At 36.0% G+C, this 24,545-nt stretch overlaps 1 protein-coding gene and 1 long non-coding RNA gene across 3 annotated transcripts; one reads left to right on the top strand and one right to left on the bottom strand.

Annotated features, from left to right (window-relative positions):
• The first annotated feature begins 859 nt into the window (after positions 1-859).
• LOC147863748 (sphingoid long-chain bases kinase 1-like) lies at positions 860-8,994 on the top strand. Its single transcript, XM_087319447.1, has 9 exons — positions 860-1,146; positions 2,027-2,420; positions 3,099-3,461; positions 3,797-3,890; positions 4,047-4,084; positions 4,236-4,382; positions 4,918-5,017; positions 6,884-7,734; positions 8,579-8,994. Exons 2-9 carry the CDS (start codon positions 2,094-2,096, stop codon positions 8,720-8,722), a joined length of 2,064 nt encoding a protein of 687 aa, XP_087175573.1. The 5' UTR covers positions 860-1,146; positions 2,027-2,093; the 3' UTR covers positions 8,723-8,994.
• A 5,564-nt stretch (positions 8,995-14,558) lies between these two features.
• On the bottom strand, positions 14,559-17,783 carry LOC147863747 (uncharacterized). 2 transcript variants are annotated; one of them, XR_015529875.1, is made up of 3 exons: positions 17,568-17,783; positions 16,357-16,423; positions 14,559-15,106 (listed from the first exon to the last, which is right to left on the bottom strand). It is a non-coding gene; the product is annotated as an uncharacterized LOC147863747 (long non-coding RNA). The 2 variants fall into 2 exon arrangements; XR_015529876.1 differs by lacking the exons at positions 16,357-16,423; positions 17,568-17,783 and adding an exon at positions 15,877-16,350.
• Positions 17,784-24,545: the final 6,762 nt, after the last annotated feature.

Here is a 24,545-nt window from a genome sequence, read left to right as displayed (position 1 = left end):
GGGTTTTAGATGCAGGTTAGCATTCTCATATTCCATTTCCTGCAAAGGCTTTTCTTTGGCATGCGATGGTGGTGGTTTACCTTTGGCGACGACTTTAAAGTGAAGACATATTTTGAATGGGACATGTTTTTTCTGTATAGTGATCGAGGAAGATGACAAATACAAGTTCATTACATGCTCGATTGCTAAATCCATATGGGTTGTTATATCACAATATTTGAGCATCATTAACAAGTAGCCAGTTTTTTGCTACCTTTTAAATGGGTTTTCATTGACTGTGTTAACGCTCCACACACCCCATCATAGAAGGTGGTGTTTGACTACCTTAGGTATCTGGGGACGTGGTATAAGTAGAGCATGAGGAACAAGTTCTTGTTCGATGGGACTTCATGGGGTACCACAACAAAGTCCACAAACAGAAAAGAAAGTTGTATATGGCAAAATTTGCAACTATGCTATGTAGGGACATTGTCCCAAGAAGGAAGTGGTAGATTAATGTCATCTAGCATTACAAGACTCCGAGAGGGTTTACCTCGCCATATCGCGACTAATGAAGTAGTTGAGATAGCAAGGTTTTTGTATCATAATCTTGTTTTAATACAAAACATAGATATTCACGAAAGAAAGAAGACATGGATTCGGCGGGAACAAGCACAAGTTTTTTACGGCATACAACACGGACGAAGGATTCGGATCGGAACACCACCACCACCACTTCCACTTGAAACATGGGAAGCAAAAAGCAAAAAGCAAAAAACAGAAAACAAAAAGCAGAAAACAAAGACATTCATTGTGTAATGTATGTATGCATACACATATACATATGTACATATTTGAAAGTCTCTCTCTGTCTCTCTCTGTCCCTGCTGCGATTTGCTTTTCCTTTTCTTTTGTTTGTTTTTTGTGCTCCCTGATTTTCTTGGTGCGTTTTCTCCTCCTCCTCCTCCTCCTCCTCCTCCTCCTCCTTTCAGTATTTTGCTCAGATGTTTGGATCTCCATAGCTTCCTCCCCTGCTCCTTTTATTCTCCTCCTCCTCCTCCTCCCTAATCTCTTTCCTTCCTATTCAATCCGAACCCCTCCAATCCGATAGCTCCTTGTCGGAGATTCTGTTGATCTGCCTGCAAACCCTGATTCTTCTGCACCCAGGTGATTTTGGATTCCTTTCTCTCTCTTTGTATTATCTAAAATGAGGTCATCATGTTTCAAATGTCTAACAGAAAATATGCAGATGTATAGATATTATGCGCCTTTTCTTTTCTTTTGCAATGAATCTATCAGATCTAATCTTCGATTCCTAAGAATGTTAATGCATATGCAATATTTCTAGAAACAGGGGATAAAGAAATTGCATGAAAACTTTTCTTTTTCTTCGTGTGAAATAAACTGTTTTGATTCCTTAAAAGTAAAGATAATGAAAGAAAAAATAGTTATTTGGGCTAGTTGGGATTACATAGATTATTGGCATAATGCTAATTTTAGATGTATAGAGGATCTTTTCTATGATGTGCATGTGCATGTGTTGTGTGTTCTTATGTATACTTACGCATACATCTATATATACATAGATTCTACATATGTATGTATGTGTATGTATTTATATAGTTATGCAATATACATACATATATGTATTTGTATATAGAACATTTCATCCTTAGGTTATGTTGCAGTTTAGCTTTGTATTTTATTCATAACAGTTCACACATTGATGTTCAAATGATAACGATTATTGAGAATCCATTCTATGATGTATATATGTATCCATAGCATCAGGTTATTTTGAAGATTCCTTTCATGCCCATGTATCCTCGTGGTAGTGCACACATAGATAAAAAAACATTGGTGCTCATAAAAGATCCATTCGATGATGTTTGCATTTGCACAAGTGTATGTATACATATCCATATATGTATGTACAAGATTATAAATGATGTGCGTATTTCTTGATGGTCCACACATAGATGTACAAATGATGATACCTGTTTGTTCTTAACATCCAGTCATTCAAATTCCTTTTCTTTTATTACAGAGATTTTGGACTCGCTTAAAAAGCATTGGTGATGCTAGCGTTTGAAGGATAAGACAGATTAACTACAATGTTGAATAATTTCCATGATGCATATACAGAAACCCAAACAAATGACAGCATGCCCTTGGGAAATGTTGCTGATGTGCAATTGGGGATACCTATAAAAAACCATAACGCATCAAAGGTTTTGGAAGCAGATAATAGCCATGATCATAAAATTGAAGTAAGAAATGGAAATGCAGATATTTTGGGAGAAACAATCTTGATTGGTCAACTTGTTCCTGACAAGAATATAGCCAAGGAAAATATAACAAAAGCTCAAGTTTCTGCTAGCCTCACAACAAAGGAGTTTATTTGGGCAAAAAAGTCACTGAGCTTAGCAGATATTGTATCGGTGAGATAAAATCTATTCGGAAGGATTTCCTTTTTGTTGCCTTAAGGGGATTGCAGTGTTTAATAGGATATATGTGTTAGTGTATATCCTGATGGCTTTGGCAGATATTGTGTCAGTGAATTAAATTTAATCTGAAAGATCTTCTTTTTGGGGATTATGGTGCATAAGTATCTATATGCGGGTGTTCCTTTCCATGTTACCGCTGTTAATGAGATTGCGACCATTGAGGGTGAACAAATGAGCAAATTCAATTTTCTGATTGGTTATATCAGGATGTCTTTGTATTATATTAGTTCGTCTGTTACTCAGAAGCAGATTTACTCATGACTCTATAGAGCTTATGTTATACTTTTTTTTTATATGACGAGAAGATTCAGCGAAATTTGCTGTTGCCATTGACTTACTTGCAATTAAATTCTTTTAGAAGACTGATTCATTTTCAAGGATATTTGTTTGCTTGGCATTCTACTCTTGTTGTAAATGATCATTTTGAAAATACTCAAGTTTCTAGGATTGAGGAAGTGAAGAAATGTATGTTTTCATAAGAGCAAAATAAATCAAAATATGTAGTTCAATGAAATTTTCTGGTGGTTCTGTTGTATAATTGATATGGATTCATGTTTACCTAGACAAAATGTTAAGCTTTCAGTGACATTTGTGTACTTGTAAAATATGCAGATTTCGCATGTACTTCATACACGTAGATTTATAGTGCATTCTTATCCGTTTCGAAAGTCAATGTGGTCATGTGGTAGGAAGGATCGGAAAAGGAAAGATTTTTATTTCCTAGCCCCAAGGCCAGATGAGGCTGCAAAATGGGCTGCTGCGTTTGAGTCACTAAAATGTTTTGTTAATTATTCTCCACAACCGTTGCCTGCATCGAAGAGGCAAGCATCAACAATGGATGTTAAAGAGTCATCATCTCCTCAGATCTCTACTGCTTTGACCTCAGGACGTGCTATGCTTGTTATTCTTAATCCTCGTTCGGGATCTGGTCGTGCTCGCAAGATTTATGATTCCAAAGTGGAACCTATATTAAAGGTGAGATTTTTTTATTACAATTATGAAATTCTGACAAACATCTAGGGTTATATAATTATGTGTATCCCGAAGGAGTAGAAAATGGACTAAATTTCTAGAAATCGGTATTTTCTAACTTTGAAGTTTAAACACTTGTATTCAAATCATGAAAATGTGATTGTGTCCCTGCTCCAACACACAACACAGTGCTTTGGTCATTCAGATGGTAAGAGTGATCTAGGAAGAATCGGTAGTTGGATTGTCTTTGTTGGAAATGATTTGTGCATTGCTATGAATATTGCTTCGTTAGTGCCACTGATAGGGAGTTTCTTCTGAAGGCATCTTCTTTTTAACAGCTGGCTGGATTAAAATTGACTGTTGTAGAAACAAGTGGCCCTAATCATGCTCAGAATCTTGCTGCAACAGCAGATTTATCAACTTGTATAAATGGTATTCTTTTTTAAAACGTGATGTCCTTCATTTTACTTTTGTTCACAACAGCTGTCACTTCAGGTTGATCTATTTCTGTTTGCTACCGCAAATGGATTGTTAGATCATGTTAGAGAACGTGTAACATTCTCAATGAGAAAATTTCTATTTATTCAGGGATCATTTGTGTTGGAGGTGATGGCATTGTTAATGAGGTATGAGTTTCTATTTGCATAATGTAAATTATCTAATCTATATTTCATTTGCTTGCTGCATGAATTATCCATGCCTCATATTTAATGTCTGAGCGTAAGGACATCTTTTGATATTTATAAATCTGAGCTGTTACCATGTGGTATGAGACAGGTCCTCAATGGTGTAGTAAATAGAGATGATATCAAGCAATCCAAGAAAATTCCTATTGGCATCATCCCTGCAGGCTCCGACAATTCTCTGATATGGTCTGTTTTGGGAATTCGAGATCCGGTTTCTGCTGCAATTGCCATCGTCAAGGTTTCTCTCTCTCTACTTGCAACAATAATGAATTACACTAAAACACCGTTCAATCATCTAATAGGCATTCTTCTATATGAAATGAAGGACACTTAGATAGCATAAGCATCAATCACTAGTTTTGGAAATCTGTAGACTCTAGAGAGTACGATTGGCAGTTTATGAAGAGGGCCAGGACATGCACTATCTGTTTAAGTAACACTTATCACTTATTATGAGCTATGAACACTCTATTAGGTATTATATGCATCCTTCCATTTGGAAATAGATGCTTGTACACACTTTCTTTTTATACTGCTGCTGTCATCACCTGTGTGTGCATGCTGAAGATTGTAATTATCATTTTCTGCAAAAACAAAGTGGCATAGAAATGCACATGACTTCAAGTTCTGCAAGGCATACCGCAAACGTTATCAAACTTAGGATGCCTGCCCATTTACTTCACGGAAAAAGTATATTCTTGTCACTTTTGATGTTTTGAAGATTGGATGATATATTCTTCTCCTGCTTCTTGTGTTATTGCACTGTGTTTCAGGGAGATCTAGTGTCCACTGATATAATATCGGTAGAATGGATGAAGACTGGTGACTTCCAACTTGGCCACACGATAACGTACTATGGATTTATGAGTGATGGTATGTTTCTCCTCTTCAGTGATCTTTTGTAGTATCTGTGTTACAGAGAATATATTGTGGTACCTTTTACTGAAAAAAGATAGAAATGAAATGAAATAGGATAAAAGGACCTATAGGATCCGAATTTAAAATGATTGCCTACAACAATGTGGTTGAAACTTTCTGGCAATGAGCTTCCTATACACTGGAAATGCATTTTTGTACAACACAACTTTTGTAAAAGTATTTTTCAAGAAAGTTATGAATCCGGTTATCCATATTATATGAGCAACATATTTGTGAACTTTTAAAACAATAGATTGTAGACATTTATGAAGCCCTTACACATCAAGAATGATTTTTCAATTTAAACTAAACATCACATAGATTATAATAATATTTCCTTTCTGTGAGTGAATCAATTTGAGAGATGGTGTGGTCAATCAGTATTAACAGGGTATTTTGTGTACACGTGAACTATGGAATGCAAACCAAGATCCTGTCTGAGCATACCAACACGAAATATTTCCTTAGATGCAAGATATCACAAAGACTTGAGGGCTAATACCAGGGGAGCTTTTAAATATTGTGGATGGACACTAAACATCACATAGATTATAATAATATTTCCTATCTGTGAGTGAATCAATTTGAGAGACGGTGTGGTCAATCAGTATTAAAAGGGTATTTTGTGTACACGTGAACTATGGAATGCAAACCAAGATCCTGTCTGAACCGACATGAAATATTTCCTTCATCTGCAAGATATCACAAGGACTTGAGGCTAATACCAGGGGAGCTTTTTACATATTGTGAATGGACACTGATCTGGTAAGAGTGTATCACTGTTACACTTATCTCAGATATTCTCATGTGGATGAAAGCCCTAACTTGAATCATCCTAGAGGTCATGGATACAAGACTTCTCCATCTGTACTACATTTATATGGACCATGGTGTTTTATTCTAGGTTATTAGAGTGTACTGTAATACGACCTGTGTCCTGTAATGTTCTTAGATTGTCAAATAGCCACAATTTAGTATGTGGCTCTTGAAACTCTACATGAAGGCACACTCTCACAGTTCCCCTAAAGTTGCTTATCCTCTTATCAATCTGGATTTAACAGCTCCCCATGTGGAGAGGGATGAAATGAAGTGACCTGTGCTGCAGAAGCTATGATGGTGATTTAGATAGATAAGTTGCCAAGGTTGTTCTATTTGAGCCCATGTGTTTAAGTAAAGTTGCAGGGGGGGTATGATTGCACACAAAGCTTAATAATCACTGTAGCAAGGTTAAATGGGATTAGATAACCCAAATTGTCGTAGCTGTAAATATAAATACTAAGCTTTGCAGGTCTTGACCCACACAGCTCTTTAGCTATCTAAGTTTCCCTGATTCCTGACAATATGTTTTAGCTACATAACGAAACTTTTTGACTGTTTCAGCCATTTAACTTCTTATTCCTGCTGAAATGTGATTCACGGTGATGCTGTGGTAATGTCACCCCTCTGATCTTTTCCATATGTCTATCTGACGGCATCAAGATCTTCCGTCATAAGTCAACTGGGAGGCCATGCATGATAATGATCATTGATTAGGCAAGCAGAGAGTGATTTCCTGGTCTAGTTACCTATTTCTTAAGTTGATTCAGATACCACATGACCTTGATTTTACCTAGTTTAACAGATATCTACTCTACTTGCAGAATGAATACCAAGAAATCAGTTAACTTTAACTTTTGTTCACAAATGAAAGCATGATTTCTTTGACAACAGGAAATATTAAAACAGAAGAGAACTAATATTTATTTAATAAATTGTTTAATCCATAATGCCGAAGTTCTTTAATGAGTCCTAACCTTGAAGAGTTTGAATCTGTTTAAACAGTGTTGGAGCTTTCTGAAAAGTATCAAAAGAAGTTTGGACCTCTGAGATATTTTGTTGCCGGTGCCTTGAAGTTTCTTTGTTTATCAGGATATGACTGCGAGATCGAATATCTTCCAGTTCCTGGTCAGGAAAATGAAGAGGCAAGAGATAGCAGAGGTTCTATTCAGGGAGAAAATGTTGGTAATTTTGATGCCATCTCAGATATATTTTCACGAAAGATGGACATAGAAAAAGGGGTAAGGTCATTGAGTAACCGATTTCCAATTGAGCATGACCATGCTATTGATCCTACTAATGAGTCTTCAGAATATGTTAGAGGACTTGACTCTAAGTTAAAATGGTCCCCACCTATGCGTGCCCCAATGCATGCTGGAATAGATGAACTTCTAGGGTTGAATCAATCTGTGGGAGGACCTATGACTCCATCTCCTAGGCCTAGAACTAGGTCAAAATCAAGACTAGAAAAGGGATGGTCGAGCCGAAGCATGGGAGATGAAACATCAAATTCTGTGGGGGTAAAATGGACCCCTCAGCAAGAAAGCTGTTTAGAGCTAAACCTTGAAACTGATATTGGGGGTCAAGTTTATCAGAAGCATCCTAAATCACCAGTGTTTGACGAGGACAAATGGGTTCTGAAACAAGGTCCTTTTCTGGGTGTTATGGTATGCAATCATAAATGCAAAACAGTACAGTGTGCAAAGTCACAAACATTGGCCCCTAATGCAAAACATGATGGTAAAACCTTAGATCTTTTGTTGGTTCATGATGTTGGTCGTTTCCAGCTGCTCCGATTTTTGGTTTTGATGCAATTCGGCTGCCATTTGTCTCTACCATTTGTAGAGTGTACAAAGGTATGAAGCGCTTTAGGGCTATCACTTCATTAGTCTTTTCTATGATGCTTGTATCATTATTATTCTCACAGGTCGTTTTGGTCTTTTGCAAATGTGCATATTATACTGTTGTTTCAATCGTTTGCAAACCTGCATATTATTTCCCATCTCATGCATGAAAGGATAAAGCATCACCATGTATTTATTAATAATTTTCTTGGACTTGTGTTTCTCCTTTACTTAGATACCTTCAGGATCCTCTCTCTCGTATCTCATAATGTCTCATATGCCAACATTGGCCTCTAGCGTATACATTATATAAAACTTTCTTGAATGATCTATTAATACTTTTCATGCATTACTTGTTTGTCCCTTTCTTGAAATACATGGAGGTCATTGATATGTATACTTCTAAGATCTGTCTCATAGGCTAATTTTACCCTAATATAATTTTCTAAGTCATTCCTTTTTTTTGTCTAAGCCTTGCTGAATGCTAAGTGCATCCTATCATCATTTATAGCTCATTTGTTTCCTAGCTTCATTAAGAACTGCATCGAAACTATAGTTATAGGTACTGAAATTCTTCAGTTAGTTTTCACAAAGGTTCTCATGCGCATTGCAGTTTCTTGGATTGCCATTTGTGCATCAACACATCATTCTTTGATGTAAGTGTGCTGCATCCTAGCATCATTCATAGCTTATTTGTTTTCTAGCCTCATTAATATCTGCATTGAAAGTATAGTTATAGATGTATATTTGTATTGCCACTTGTGCATCAAAACAATGTATTCTTAAATGCATATCTGGCTTTATGTCTTGACAGTGTACATGTAGGAATCTTGACTAGAAGGCATTTTCTATGTAGGTACAATCTGTAAAACTAAGGCCAGGAAGCAAGGGTCCCAAAGCTTGTGGCATTGATGGAGAGCTTGTATCTCTCAATGGACCAATAGCAGTCACATTGCATGAAGAACAATGGAACCTGTTTGGTCCTCTCAATGTTAGCTAGCTCAAAAGCAACACTCATGAAACCTTTTACTCAATAATCTTATCGAGGGGTTTTAAATTGGTTTTGAAGACCTTGATCGATCTTTGTACATGGCTCACAAATGGATTTGTATTCAAAAGAACTCATAATTCATGTTGTATTTAGTAACTCTCTTTAGATACAACATTGACAAGTGGGTTGGTTGGTGATTGACTGGTCTATATATATAAGGTGGGTGCCTATTTTTGTAAAAAATAATATCAATGCGAAATGGTTTGAAATTTGGTTTTCTTTCCATGCCCTTATATATCCTGTCAATTGTATTATTACTTTTTTGTTTATTGGTACAAATTTTTAAATCTATCAAGTTTCACAAAACATTTAGAAAGGGCTTTGAAACCTATGTCCCCATTTTAATAATTTGTGTAAATGCTTTCGAAATTTGTGAGCAAACATTGTGTTCTTGTTTGTAGAAACATGTCTTCTAGTTTTGTGCATTTGTCAAATTTGTTCCCAAGAAGATGATTTTTTATAGAAGATGGCCCAAAGTGTTTGTGAAGTATAATTTCAAGGATGCTATTGGAATAAATTGTGATCTATTTGTATATATGAAAGTTATTGTGGTTGATATCTAGATGTGCATGAGGAAACTATTAATTCAAACGTATTATCAACAATGATTTATCAAATACATGGTTCGTTGACTTGGCACTAGAGGATATTGACTATTAGTCTTGTTCCTTATGGTCAGTTAATGTGCAAGGACCAATGAAAAACCATTTGGGTGCACACCAATGAAAAAAAACACACCATTTGGGTGCCCAGATGGATGTAGCTGATTTGGTGAGGTTGCCCAATTGAGGCTAGGAGGTCACGGGTTCAACCCTTACATTCCACAATGGCATCTAATGAATTAAGAGATATCTATAAAGTATCTAATAGAGAGGTGAAAAAATTGGCTTTCAAACGCAAGAGCTAGTGTAACAACTTACCACTAGTGTAAGCTAATTAAAGAGATACATATAAAGTATCTAATAGAGAGGTGAGAAAATTAGGTTTCAAACCCAAGACAATTATAGGTGCTCCTAATGAAAATAAAAGAGAAAGTTATGACCTCTCATTATGTGTAGACCATCTAAGACAATTATAGGTGCTCCTAATAAAAATAAAAGAGAAAGTTATGACCTCTCATTATGTGTAGACAATCTAAGCTGCTTATGGATATGACTTTAATGAGTGTTCATGCATCAGTCTGAATCTACTTCACAACATTTGGTTAATAATGATCTTGTGCAAAACATCAATCTAGCAAATCCTTATTGAGTATAATGTACTACTATCACACACACCCCAATTCCCAAGGAGCTTCTTCACATACACAATCAATTACAAAATGCAATCGTAGTTGAATGCTAAGATGTGGTGTAGGTGAAAGACTTTGCTTATCAATCACAATCCGATTTGTTTTCAAGCTCTACATCCTACCTATTTCAATCTAATGTGGTGTAGGTGAAAGACTTTGCTTGGCCACAATTTGACGTGTATTGTGTGATTGATTCCCGTTTTAAGGAATTGGATGTGAATCTCACAAAGCATGAGATGGGTCGAGTGCTAAGACATCTTCCTACTACTCAGAGTCGTTATGCTTATAATCATGTTAACTGGTCCTTTGTTTCATGGGTAATGGATACTACGAGCTTTGGACTACATATATCTCACCTTATATTCTTATTAGGGCAAGATATTATATATGGAGTGATGCTACACACATTATATATTTGTAATCATTGATGTGTGTTGGACTGGACTCACATTTTGTAAATGATTACAAATAGCTTGTATCAATGCACTTCAATGGTTAGTATCTACGGTTGAAGAAGAATGGATTACTTGTAACTCCATTCATAGATGATGGTAGATCTTGCAACGCAGTTGCCATTCTAAGTGAAAGGCCTTAATTTGGAGAATAGTTATTGGCTCGAAAGAGCCATGGCCTAGCACAATTATTGTTTTTTGGCTAATTGAAAGACGATCTCATTGTTGCAAAAGATTGTTCCATTGCTCATTGATTAATAGATTTAGGAATTACATTTCTTATATTCAGCAGGTTTTGTTGCATTGTTATTTTATGCCAAGATAATGGGTATTTCTAAATGTGGGTGAAAGGGGCTCAACATAAAAAGATCATAGAGCAAAGTTGAACACCAAATGTTTGGCCGAGATCTAATCGGCGAATGAGTAGGAAGCTAGTAGGGGAAAGATAATTTGGGAGAGTGAACCATTATCATTAATATTGTGGTGTACCCTCTTTTAGCTTCTCGAAAGTTTATGGGGATGATGCTCCTTTTCGGTGGGGAATTTTAGCGGATTTTCTTAGAACAGCAAGGGGGTAATATTAGTGGGAAGTATGGGCATGGCATTGACGGTTATTGTTTGGGTTGTAGAGTACATGGGAATATGTGTGTGTGTGTGTGTGTGTGTGTGTGTGTGTGTGTGTGTGTGTGTGTGTGATATATATGTATATATATAGTGACTCTTTTGCCATGGACAAGTGTGATAGACTGTATGTATGTATGTATGTATGTATGTATGTAATGAGTGACAGAGATGTGATCTAAGAGCACCATGGGGAGAGGGGTATCCCATCCACATGTGTCAGTTATATGTTTCTCATGTGTGAATCTAGATTGCAATTTCCACCTGAGATGGGGGGGGTTCTCCATCTCCACTAAATGTAGGGGATCGAATCCACACCACACTCCCATCATCTAACAGAAGACAAACAAACACAATATATATCTATATATATATATATCTTGTTTTGTGGGTGGGTGTGCCTTTTCTCCCTTCTCCTTCTATGAGGAGGCTTATCAACACACAATAACTTTTTTCTAATAAATTATTCAAAAAAGTTTTATTGGCAGAATATATATTGCTGTTGTTTTTCTGCCTTTTTTTATGAGAGGGGAAGATTTATGTGATTTTCTTCACTTCCTCTTTTTTTTCTTTTGTTTTTTTGTGTTATTGGGTTCTCTGTCTCTGTCTCTCTCTCTCAACTTATAAATAGCAGAATATGGAAGATGGAAGGAATCAACCAATCTAATTTTGGAACATTTTTTCCAATCCAATCCAATTTCCCAATTCAAAATTAAACGATTCATCTGCCTAATGCACTATATGCTTAATGGTATTCAATTGATGAGTTCCAGCACCCAATTTGATCCAATCGAAGCCCCTACTTTGTCCATTTTAGTACTAATTATCTATTTAGAGTATAGTTTATTGATTTACACACTAAAGTACCTTTATTTGACCGTTGTTTATCATTTTGGTACTCAATTTGTCCATTTTAGACTTCAATTCATCAAATAAATTACTCCAATCGCTTCAGCTTCGCACCCAACCCATTCAACCAAGTGTCCAAATCGATTCATCCATTTGTCAAATTAGCAAATCAATTACACATTGCAGGAGAAGTACTCAATTTCAATTGCAGCTCTAATTCTCTAGTGATGGAATCAAATCACGAAAACATATTATACAATCCTCACCATCCAATCCATAATGACAATGCTATTGGTCAGATTAATAAGGGATCAAGGCCTGAATTAGATGGCCTTAATTATTCAACTAATCCTAATATTCGTGATGATAATTATAGATTTTCTGCTTCTTTAAAGCCATCAAACTGCTCAGCTAATTCTTCTTTAGAAAAAATCTGCATTCAATCCAACTTTTTATACTCTGGGAGATCATACATGAACAATCAAGATTCAGGTAATTAATGCTTTGTAGTTGACATCATAATCTAGCCGCAATTCATCGAGTTTGATTAGATTTTCTCAGTTAAGGTTTATGGCGTAAGATTATTAATCAGGGTTTGGGTTTTACATTCATAAGTGCAATGGTTTGACTGATCATGATTCTATCATTTGCATGAATTGCTGACAGATCAATGCAATAACCATGTGGAGGTGGAAAGACCTATACAAGGGGACCCACTCAGCATACCTAATCCCACACTATTGCAAAGTATAGGTCAGAGATTACAGAGCATTTCCAGCTCGGCAACTGATAACACACTTACAGCTAATTCAGTTAACGCAGTCAACACGGTTAATTCAGTTAGTACAACTAGCTCAGTGCACACAGTTAAGACAATCAGTATTACAGCTAATGATTCACTTAACATAGTTAAGCCACGACATAATTCACTTAAAATGACTACCATTAATTCACTCAACACAGTAAATTCAGTTAAGACAGCAAAGTCAGCTAATACAAGTAAGTCAGGTAATATGATTGACATGGGTAATGTTGTTAAATCATTTAAAGTAGTTAATGCCAAGACAAAGTATAGGGGGGTGAGGCAGAGGCCATGGGGCAAATGGGCAGCTGAGATACGAGACCCAAGGAAGGCTGCGAGGGTGTGGCTTGGAACCTTTCACACTGCAGAAGAAGCTGCAAAAGCTTACGACAGAGCAGCTTTCCAATTCAGAGGGGCCAGAGCAAGGCTCAACTTCCCGCGCGAGAAGCTTCTCAGTAATTCGTGGGATTACCATACCAATAATAACAATCTTATCACAGAATTTGATGGAGCTACTAATCATGAAGCTGATCGATATAATTATCATATTGATCCCATTCACAACAACCTCAATGAAAATGATTGTGATGATAATCCTCCTACTCCTAACGTTAATGTTTACAGTAATGTTGCTGCTAGGATTGATCGCACTCATACTAATACAGATCATTCTAGTACTGATCATACTCACACTAACAGCCAATATAGTGATAGTAATGTTGTTATAAATACTTTAAATACTAAGTATCCTAGCAATGCTAATGCTCACACTAATACTAGAGTGAATCATTTGAAAGATGACAATGATTTATTAGAATATGAGTATATTATAGAGCAGGGCCCACAGGCTAATGACAGATACTCTTATGATGATGGCATGCCAGATACTAATCCAGGCACCAAGTGTACATACACGTATTCACCTACAATCAATAGCTCCCATTATCATATGATTCAAGATGCTAGCACTTATTATAGCAACTCCATTAGCTTAGTTGATGGCTTATCATCATCATCATCATCATCTGAGAGCAACTTATCAACACTTATCAGCTTAGCTGAATTATCACACCCACTTCATAATAATATGGACTTCTCAATGAGTTTGCCTGCCTTATCACCACCAACAACACCCGATAATGTATCATCATTCTGCATGAACCTATCATCCTTATCACCACCTGATACCTTATCGCCACTAACTCACGATAACTACCCACTATTAACTGCCATTAATGCATCCAACATTGACGATGATGAATATAAGGCAATGACAATAAGCAGTAGCGCAGATCAGTCCATTGATCATTATATTAATCATAACCATAACTCAAACCCATTACTATTAATGCACAATGGTCTGCTGAGCTCTGATAGTTTAGATCAACAGCTTAACTATATTCACAAACTTTTGCAGTAAGCAGTGGTGGGTTACTATATACATTTATTATTCTTCTAATACTACTTACTTCTGCATAATATATTGATGAACCATACTGGGTCAGTCTTTTGCTAATGGAAATAACACTGCTTTAGCAACCATGTTCCCAACATAGCTAATGCTTATTTACCCTTTGCCTTAATTAGGCTGGGCTATTATAAAAGAAAAGAACAAAAGCACATAAAGGTGAGAAATTTATATTTCATCATAAATTCTTTTTAAAGAAGAATCTCCACAGTCCGTTTTTAATTGAGCTTCAAGAATATGGTAAATAGGAATTGTTGAAAGCAACAAATTGCCTCAAAGCTTACGAGAAGATGGACATCATGGCAATGAATACAATCCTAAAATAATTTCAATTTTTATGTACTAGAAATTTCCAGAACATTTTATTGCCATGTGCATCACAACCACAACTATTTAACCTGAATCCCTATTCGTCTCTCATTATCCTAAAGAACACATTATGTACCATTCACAATGTGCCCATTTTTTTAATTACATTCAACACAAAAAACGTTTATTTATCCATTTCTTTGAGACCCATTAATACATTTGAAAGATGTAAGTCTAAGAAGTAGAAGTATAGTTTTGTTAAGCAAGAATAAATTCTCTTTCCATAATGGCTTTACATGCCTCCACAGGATTTTTTGCTTGACTCATTACTATATTCTATTTCACAAGCCAGCATAGTTCTCAATAAGAGGAAGTTTTCCACTTACTTACATTACACAAGCTTTGAGACATCCTCCCATTTCACCATTTCGCCTTAATGAAGTTATTTCAGTATGGTTTTAGTTGCCACTAATGTCTTTCTTTTACCTTTTGTTGATAGCTATTGTTCTTTTATGAATCATATCATAGTGGGAAATTCAACCTGCAGATGACCAAATGGAGTCTCTTCTATTAGATGATATCTTTTTGAATGATAATCAAGTTTATGTATTAAAATCTAATATGATTTCATATTTCACAGGAAAACAAGTGCTGCATTTTAAATTATGTCCTTGTTATGTTTTATGAGGAGGAACACACATAGAAAGACAATTCAAATGCATAACATAAGACAACACATAATGTGCAGTTACACCACCTAAGATTGATTGCCAAATGCTATTGAGATAAATCTCTCATTTTATTGCCTCCAGATTTCATTGAGAGAGGGAAAGCATAACGAACAAATAAGGGGAATAATTGGGAATGAAGAAAATAAACACTCAGTAGTACAGAATCTATATTTCTCCTTTACATAAAGGTTTGCAGTGCCTTAACGATGTCGCTCTTCCTGTCTTGCTCTGGATTCCAAGAGCACAAGCATTCCGTCTATTTCCACCTCTATCCATCACAAGATCTGATGCCTATGTAAAGCCTTTTTCTTTTCATGCTTTCAGACCTACGTGCCTGTCTCAAACTCCAAATACCTTTCACACATGTATGTTCTTATTGTCTTTTCATCTAGAGTATGTTCTAGTTGCCTCTTCATTACAAATTTCTGAAGCATGGCATCAGAAGACTCTGCCTTTTAAAAAATGAAGTGAGAAATTGAACCAGACAAGTCTCTGTAATATTTACAGTGGATATAGAGCCTGTGTAAAGTAAAATATACAGTTATAGATGTACAAGGGAAAAAGCAAGGGCTTATTTTACTGTAGAATGTGTCGATTTTTCGTTGAGATGTGCCAAGGCAGTAGAATTTGCAGAAATCCATAATTCTAAGTAAAACTCCCATCCCTCAATTTCTGTTGATCATCCCCTTAACATGCCCTTTCATGTATTCTTTTCCACAGTTACTATTGCCCATTATAGCTATCCTATAGTATAGTTTCTTGCTGTGGATTTATTGATTTTCTCTGTTTTCAAAAAACAAATCTACAAACTATATTGGGCTCAAAAATTTCCATAGACCATATTTTCTCGTGATGGATTAGTTTCCTTTTCTCTATGTCTTTTAGATTCTTTTATTTCATGTTTACATGCATCACAATAAGATATTACAGTATCCAACTTCTTGATGCTTCTGATGGTCCTCTTCCCTCTTTCTCACGAGCTTGTGGAAGTTTGCGGTAGCATTCGTATGTCTAACGTTGGCAAGTCAACAAGCTTTCATGTGTTCTTAGCCACTCTCACCAGGCATAGCTACATCGTCAGGCATGGTCAGTATCATCTTAGCCTTCTTGGCATCTTCCACAACAGCCTGTAACAAGAAAAAATAAATGATTTTATTAAAGATGTGTATATATCCACATCTAAGTCTGATAATTTCTAAAATCACGCGCACATCCAATATCCACGATTTTTTTACTTCTCATTCTAAGTCCTCTACATTTTTCATTATTAACATCGTTGCCGATGCATGCTTCTTATTTGAGCATAGGAAAGCACCCGTGAAATACACATGACTCGAAATTTCTAATACCTAGGTGGAGGGGATCATGGAATGTTTTGTTTTCGAGATTCTGTAGGCCTTACTGTCCTTTTGAGGGCATCGATATATCACTATCATCAGCACATTAATGCTTCTTTTCATATGTATTATATTTTATAATAGAAGCCCTGCAATCAGATGTATTATCTAGTACCTCGCATCCTTTTCTTCTTCTCTTCTTGCCATGTAATTGTAGTCACAAGGTACCACACGAACCATTCCCTCCCACAGTATGTATCTCAAAATTTCAATATGCATTTCAACTGAGCATTTTAATGCATGTGTTTATATGTTCATACTAAGCACAAAATAGGATTGTCTCATATGGAGCCAAGTGTATATTATGCAATCATGTGATGAACTAAACACATAACTAAATTTGCTTGATTATCCTGTCAGGCATACGTAAATTTCGATATATTACATGTCCCACATGATCAAACCATATTGCACGCCCCATGTGACCAAATTGGTTAGAGTACATGTCATCCATAATAAAAGCTAAATTTACATGTCCGTGATCAAAATCAGCTAGATAATATGTCACTCGTGATCAAAACTTATCCACATCATTTCACAATATGCATGATGAAAACAAGCTAAATGCCTTGTCACAGGCGATCAAACCTTGGCTAGAAGTATAGATGCTATGCATGATCATGGGATAGATTACACACGTCACGAAATGATCAAAATGTGGGCAGATTACATTATAGTTATAAATGTTTTAATCTAGAAAAGAAAAAACGAAATTTGCAAAATAAAAAATACCACTATTGTAATACTAACCTTACACACATGAGGCATGCGCTGAGTCCAAACAGCAGGGGAGTGGGTGGGGGTACAGAAAGAGGAACGGGAACAGGGAAACCTGAAGAAGACGGTGATGGTGATGATGATGATGGACCAATACGTAGAGAGTTAGGGTTGATATGGGGAGATATGGCATCGGCTCTGTTGCAGCTGAAGGTCTGGAAGCTTGAGAAAGTGAACCATTGGATTCCAGCCCATAGGAGCGAGCACTCTGCAGACCAATTTCCTCCATCATCGTCACACAATTAAGCAGGTTCTCAGACAGTGAGGGAGGCAGGGTTAGTTAGTTAGTCCACTGGTTTTATCTCTGTTTTATAGAAGTAAATTGTAATGTTAAAGACTCAAGAGTAAGAGTATCTCTCTGTTTTACAGAAGTATGTAATGTTAACAAAGAAAGTCTCTTTTTCTTTTGTCAAGCCTAATCTTGTGCACACTAAGTGTTGTATCTATCATATATGTATGTACATAAGTTTCTCTCGGACCATGACCTATCTATCCCTGATACGTTCATTTCATTCGTACACTTTTCTACTATCTGTCGAGATTCGCTTGATTCCTCGGAACACCGACCCGACTCATGTGAAGAACAGTATTTAACATCAGTTGTTTGGACGAGGGCTGAGAAAAGCACTACCGACTTGCCTAGACGAAATGGAACCATTACTAGGATTTGGCTAACACAACCTCCAAATTGTCCAACCCAATACGATCACATTTCATCTCCGAGGATGATACTTGCATGCATCTATCTATCTATTTACTTGTCTCTTTTTGTTATCTATAAGAGCAAAACTCCATCGTGTAAGCTTCTTAAAAATGAGGTGGTTCCATTCGTCATCCTAATGACCTCTACACATGATGGCATTTTGTCATCAATCACACACACACACACAATTATGTTTGGTTGTTCACAAAGCACGAGGATGTTGTAATGAAGATTTTGTCAAGGTTCTAACTTTTAGCCTTTGTCATAACATGCATTTGCTTTCTTTCCTTAAACCTTAACAAGGTTAGGTTTACATCTCCTTTCTAAGTTTGACGGAACATTATCTCCTTAAATATGGGCATTCAAGGGAGGTTGAGTTTGGATAATAACATTATCACCACCTAACTCTTTTGTTGCTCTTCAATGCCTCCTTGGTCCACCCATTGTGGTATATAATCCACCTCTCCTCACAGTTCCATGTGTCATCATGCTACCCTTTTGATTAGTTTTCTATTTCTTCTAAAATAGTAGCACCTAGATCCATAATGAGTGTGCTTAGCATGCCTTCTATCTTCTAGTTTAGTATCCTTGTGTTTCTCCTTTCATAGCGTTCAATTTGTTCTCCTCTTTGTCACCTGTCATAATCCCATCACAACACCATCCACTTGTTGACTTCGTGTTTGGCCATATTGCTACATAATATGAGATCGAACTCCATTATTTGCTCCATTTGGAACAATGGCTCTTTAGTGATTAAGTGGCAGTGGCATGATGGCATTGTGTTTATATTATTAACAAAAACCAAATGTTTATAGGGGCATAAGAACCATGTTTATAGAGACAAATCGAGTTCAAAAAACGCAAGTATTCTATAATAATAAAAACCATGTAATTGTAGAAGTTGAGATGATATATTTGCATTGAATTAAAAACTTGCATTGGAAGCCAACAAAGGGGTAATTTGAATTATGGGTAAGGGATCTCTAATATCTTATTTAAAATTGTCCAAATAAATTGGCAAACATGGCACATGGAGACAATCGTCCTATTGTCAGAAATATTTACCAATGCATAGAAAATTTGGACACCCACAACTTGTAAAGCCAAAAGAATTATTTAAAGTGGCATGCATATTGTAAACATCATCAAAAGTAGATGAGCATGTGCATGGGTGCTCCGATTGAACTCAAGGTCTTGTGTTTGTGGTACACTGCTTAACTCTTGATTGTGCGGAATGTGCACGAGCCTTACATTTCACCCCACCCGTAGTATTTCAATTAGTGAATGATTGGATCTACTTTGATAGTGTTATTATGGAACTACAACTTATATTTTGACCAGTAGATTTTCGACAATGTGGAATAGATGTCTCAACATTCATTTTACTACAGTGGAAATTGTGCCATTTAATTTCGTTGCATTCATTTATTAGCCACGATGCAATTGCAGGACCTGTGGATCTATTTAGGTCGCCATGAACAATAATGCTCTTGGAAAACCAAACATGAATGCATTGATAAGAAATTATACATTGAAATTTGGAAACAAGTACCTCAATTGTCGTCGAGAAGGAGATGGATTCATATATTTCTTGTCCTAATTGTCTTGAAACATAAGTGGAATCACATATTTATTTCTCCTAGTTATCTAATCAACATGTGTGACACTCGGAAATATTAGAATTTAGAACTTTTGTATGTGAGCAAGAAAAGCATACTCCTGAAACGCAATTCCTTCGTCATAATTACCTCATCAACAATGATATAATTGAGAAACCGTTGGGTTCTAATTTCCTACAACCATTTATACATTGATAGCAAACCATCTTGAAAATTGCAATTCAATGACTCGATTCTTGTTGAAATCTAGGTGCAATGTGCACATTCACTACTTCTTATTGCCTTATTAAGGTGCATTTGGAGAACCATGGATTCAAGCACCTCAACTTTCAACAAACACTAGGTGGAACATGAGCATTCATTGGTCTTGCCGATATTAGCGTGCATGGAATGATTCATACCTCTTCGGTGGAATGATTGAGTTTACTTAGTTTAGCCATTAGACCAATTGGTTGTATGGACACCTAGGATCAAGTGCCACGAACGAATCTTGAACCATTCCTTTCACTAGAGCATAGCTATGATGTGCACGATTCAATTCATGAAAATGCAGGGATGAGGTGTACAACAAGGGCGCAACCGAGGAGAAATTTTGGATCTATTCCCGTTGGTGGCATCTCAACATATGCTTATAAGATAAGTAAGCATTACAATTAAAACGCATCTCGAAATTTTGGAAATTTTTGAGTACTCTACTCTTGAGAAGTGTGGTTACGGAAAATGATGGTTGAGGCTAGAGGAGGTACATATCCATTGCACTTTCTTGTCACTAGGGGGAGCATTTGGATCTATCCACAAGTTGAGTTGTGGCACGAAAAATGGACAGTAGAAAATGTACCGAGAAAGCTCTAGTACAAAATGTTAGCTTCTTCTTTTCGTTCCATGAGAGTTGAGAATTTTAATTGAGACAATGTTTTGTAAAACTTTAAAAGAGTACCCCCTTTCCTTCCCCCCACCCCAAAACAAAAAAAGGAGAAATTATTTTACAATGTTATAGTATAATTTTGTATTATATAATTTTAATTTTACAATCGCTATGCTGGATGCCCATGCTATGATACAATCGCTCGTCGTTATTTAAATGGCATGGGTGATGGATGGATGATCGTGCATAAACATCTTCAACATATGTATGTCTACACGCGTGCATCTAACACATTGGTGATTCGTGAATGTGAATTATCTATGAAAACCTCTCTCTCTCTCTCTCTCTCTCTCTCTCTCTCTCTCTCTCTCTACATATACATAGTAACATATGTATATGTTAATCGATCCATAAGATGATGGCGACATGCTTAGATTTTGTGATAAGATTGTGATGATGGGATGGACATGAATGATGATGGCATCGGGATGTAATTCACATATCTTTTAGCATTTTCATTACCTATGCATGATGTCATGTCCTCATATTGCATGCACGCACTCTCACAACCCATGTACGTGTCACCTTGCCCGTCATGCTTATGTATAGTCTATAGACTATGAGCATCAACTCACATGGCATACCTATTCAATAATTTTATACCTCGGCATTCTTCTCATCCTCAACCACAAATTCATAAACGCTCTAACCTTTATAATTAACAATATATGCATTTGTGAATGTCTTGTTTATATGCATTGCTAAGTTCTAACACACATGATGATGATGTTATTATTTATTTAGGTGCATGGATTGATGTGAAAGGAGCTCACTGATGCATACAATGTACCCATCTTAACAAGCAGATGAGTATCCGTCCAACATCAGGAAGGTTATCGAAAGGCAAGTTTCATCTACATATGCGATACTTCATGCATTGTAATCTTGTATTTTTCTTAACCTCATGGATATGGAAGGAGCAATGACTATGATTTTTTCAATGAAACCAAGTGCAATTCCTATATGATTTCAATATTTGTTCAAGTTAAATTAGTTGATTAAAATGACAATGGTTGCTTTTTTTTTTTAGGTGATCCTCACAACCCTTTGTAATGTAGCACCGTGAATTATGTAGAGTTGAATTTCTTGCAAGGAAATACGACATTCCTTCACGAATCATAGCAAGGTCATTACATTACATTACATTAAATCAAATCTACCATGTGTACATCTAAAGAGATTTGTATCTCATGGGGGGCAGTCATCCTTTCAAAGGATTTAGATTTTTCCCTCGTTGCATTAAGTATCACCACTCTTCTCATGGATGTGGATCGTTGACATGCTATTTTGTAAGAATACGTTGTTCTCATAATTTGTTTAAGCCATACGATGAGCATGCATGTACTGTCTCCCTTTATATAAACGACAATATTGTATATGCCTTTTGTAATTACAATGCTCCATAATGTCTTCACTACGTGTGTCCCCAACTTGCATAGGCAATACTATAAACTAAGCCTTTGAAGACTGTACCTTATTTGAGTGGATGTGTCCTTACGTTGTCAGCGGTTTGTACACAACAATAAAAAATATATGTACGTAGTTGTTAGATGATAGAAAAAAATGTGGGATAGTCGTAAGTCATAAGTATAGTGATTCTTACACGTCCTATATTTATCCTAAGAAGGTGAATATATCCCTCGACAAAAAAAATTAGAGCATGGCTATCTATTGGGTCTATATATGTTTATTTCATACACTTCTCAAACCCTTTGGAAAGTTAACTTGTGAGTGTGTGAATCCTTGGTAATTTCAAGTATTTCATTTATGCAACCATCACATCCTCGTTTGGCAGCTGGGTTATATCCTTATCATATTTAGGGTAGATATCCCAAAGTTGAGACAAGTTACATCGAAGTTGCATGAAAGCACATGGCAACATTTTATGGAAGAGGGAGAAAGTGTAGAGTTCCATGTGCAAAATCTCCGATGTTGCTTGAAAATAACAACGATAAGCACGGTATTGAGTACTTATAATTAATTCATACTTCAACAAACTCCAAACCCAAAAGCAACTAAATGCTTGGTAGTCAAGAGTATGTACAATGACTTAATCGAGTACTAGCATGGTTCATGTTCTTGAATGATGTATTTCAACAACTTGGGTGGTCTTTTGGGTAATTGTCCACTCGATTGTAAAAAAACTTAACATTACCTTATTCCACGTATGACGATTACCATGATACCATATATGGCATGACAACCATAATTGAGTACGATAAATTGGAACATGTTAAATGTTCCCCAAGCCTTTAATTGAACTTGCCCAAATTAGACTAATGGAAAGGAAGAGTGAAAGCTTTTACAAGACACAAGTCTTTGAGACTTATGAGAGCAAGTCCTTGTTTTTATTTCAATCCTATCACTCACGTTGCTATATTAATCGCATACGAGTAAATCTAATAGCTTTAATGACATATGTTTTGATATATTAATTAGTGGGAATCAGTCAGTGACTGCCCTTGTATTAGTTTCTTGCGTATTTCTTTCTTTATTTGTGAAGAGAGAGAGAGAGAGAGAGAGTGTGTGTGTGTGTGTGTGTGTGTGTGTGTTTCTCATAGTCCAAATGTACGAAACTATTTATTGTGGAATTTGGTGAGCTTTCTACAGACACCTATATATTGATATGATAATAAGAAGAACCTTACTCACAAGAAGATGGAAAAACATCATGATTCACAACTATATCCAAAACATTGTTCACTCAAAGTATTACATTGTACAAAGAGATATTAATGAAATTCAATTGTAATTATTAGAAACCCGGCCATTTATTTTCGTTATTGAGGCTAATGTTCGACTATTTTAAAACCCTTATTGTAATGCTTACATAGTTCGATGGAAATGATTTATCTAAAACAAACTTCTATCAACAAAACACACATAAACATACACCTATATCACTGTTTATTGAAGTTGGGCGTTAGATTGTTTGAAGGGACATGTATATTATGTCATATTCTTCAAATGAATTAATGTTGCCATGATTGGTGGTGCACTAATACAATAGAATATACGAATTAAATTGCAAATTTTATCTTATAGTAGGTATAATTTAGTTAATGTGATATTTACTGTTGGATTTAGATTCTAACACATGTATTCAAGATCTAAATAGTGCACACTAAAGTAAGCTTATAAGAAATTCTGGTGGACATGTTTGAAAACCCAATGCTTTTTTACATGGCATAGAGTTTAGGATCCACAAAATCAAACCAAATCAATAACATTTTTTGTGATCAAAATGTTAAGAGTCCTATGGCTTGGGAACTAATGGTGTTTTTTTAGGGTCAAGGGTAGTATGTGATGCAAAAGGATACATACTCAAAACCTCACAAGGGATAATCATAGCTCTTTGCAATTTCATTGCATAGGGTAGCATATCCTTGATGCATTTTCAGATTTTAAAGGAATGAACATGGCTCTAGTGGGAGTAACACTACGAGTAATAATATAAACATCGACATCAAAATGTGCTAAAGTTATATTTGCAGAATCATCCATGAGTAAGAAAGCACATGAAGAACAAAGTCATCATATATTAAGAACTCATGCATGCCATCCAATGTATAGAGAGAAGTATGCAAATGGCCATGTGAGAAGGTTTTGACACATTAGCTATCCTCCTATGTTGGTGATATTTCTAACTTCTAAATGTTGACTATGTGTGTTTGTTGTTTTAAAAGCACGCTCATGCAATTTCTACACATAAAACACAATCATTTCATATTTAGTGTGTGCATATTGGTTTTGTAGAATGGCATGATTCTGTGCATGCAATGTAAAGTAAATGGCTCAAATGTTACCAATACCAAAGAAGAAAAGGCC

The sequence above is a fragment of the Azolla caroliniana genome, unplaced genomic scaffold (assembly GCF_043228905.1).
Source record: "Azolla caroliniana isolate FFs.n. ecotype wild unplaced genomic scaffold, voAzoCaro1.0.p SCAF_5, whole genome shotgun sequence".
In the NCBI taxonomy this organism is placed as follows: Eukaryota; Viridiplantae; Streptophyta; class Polypodiopsida; order Salviniales; family Salviniaceae; genus Azolla; species Azolla caroliniana.
The sequence above is the reverse complement of the archived record's forward strand: the minus strand, read 5'-3'. Positions and strand labels throughout refer to the sequence as shown.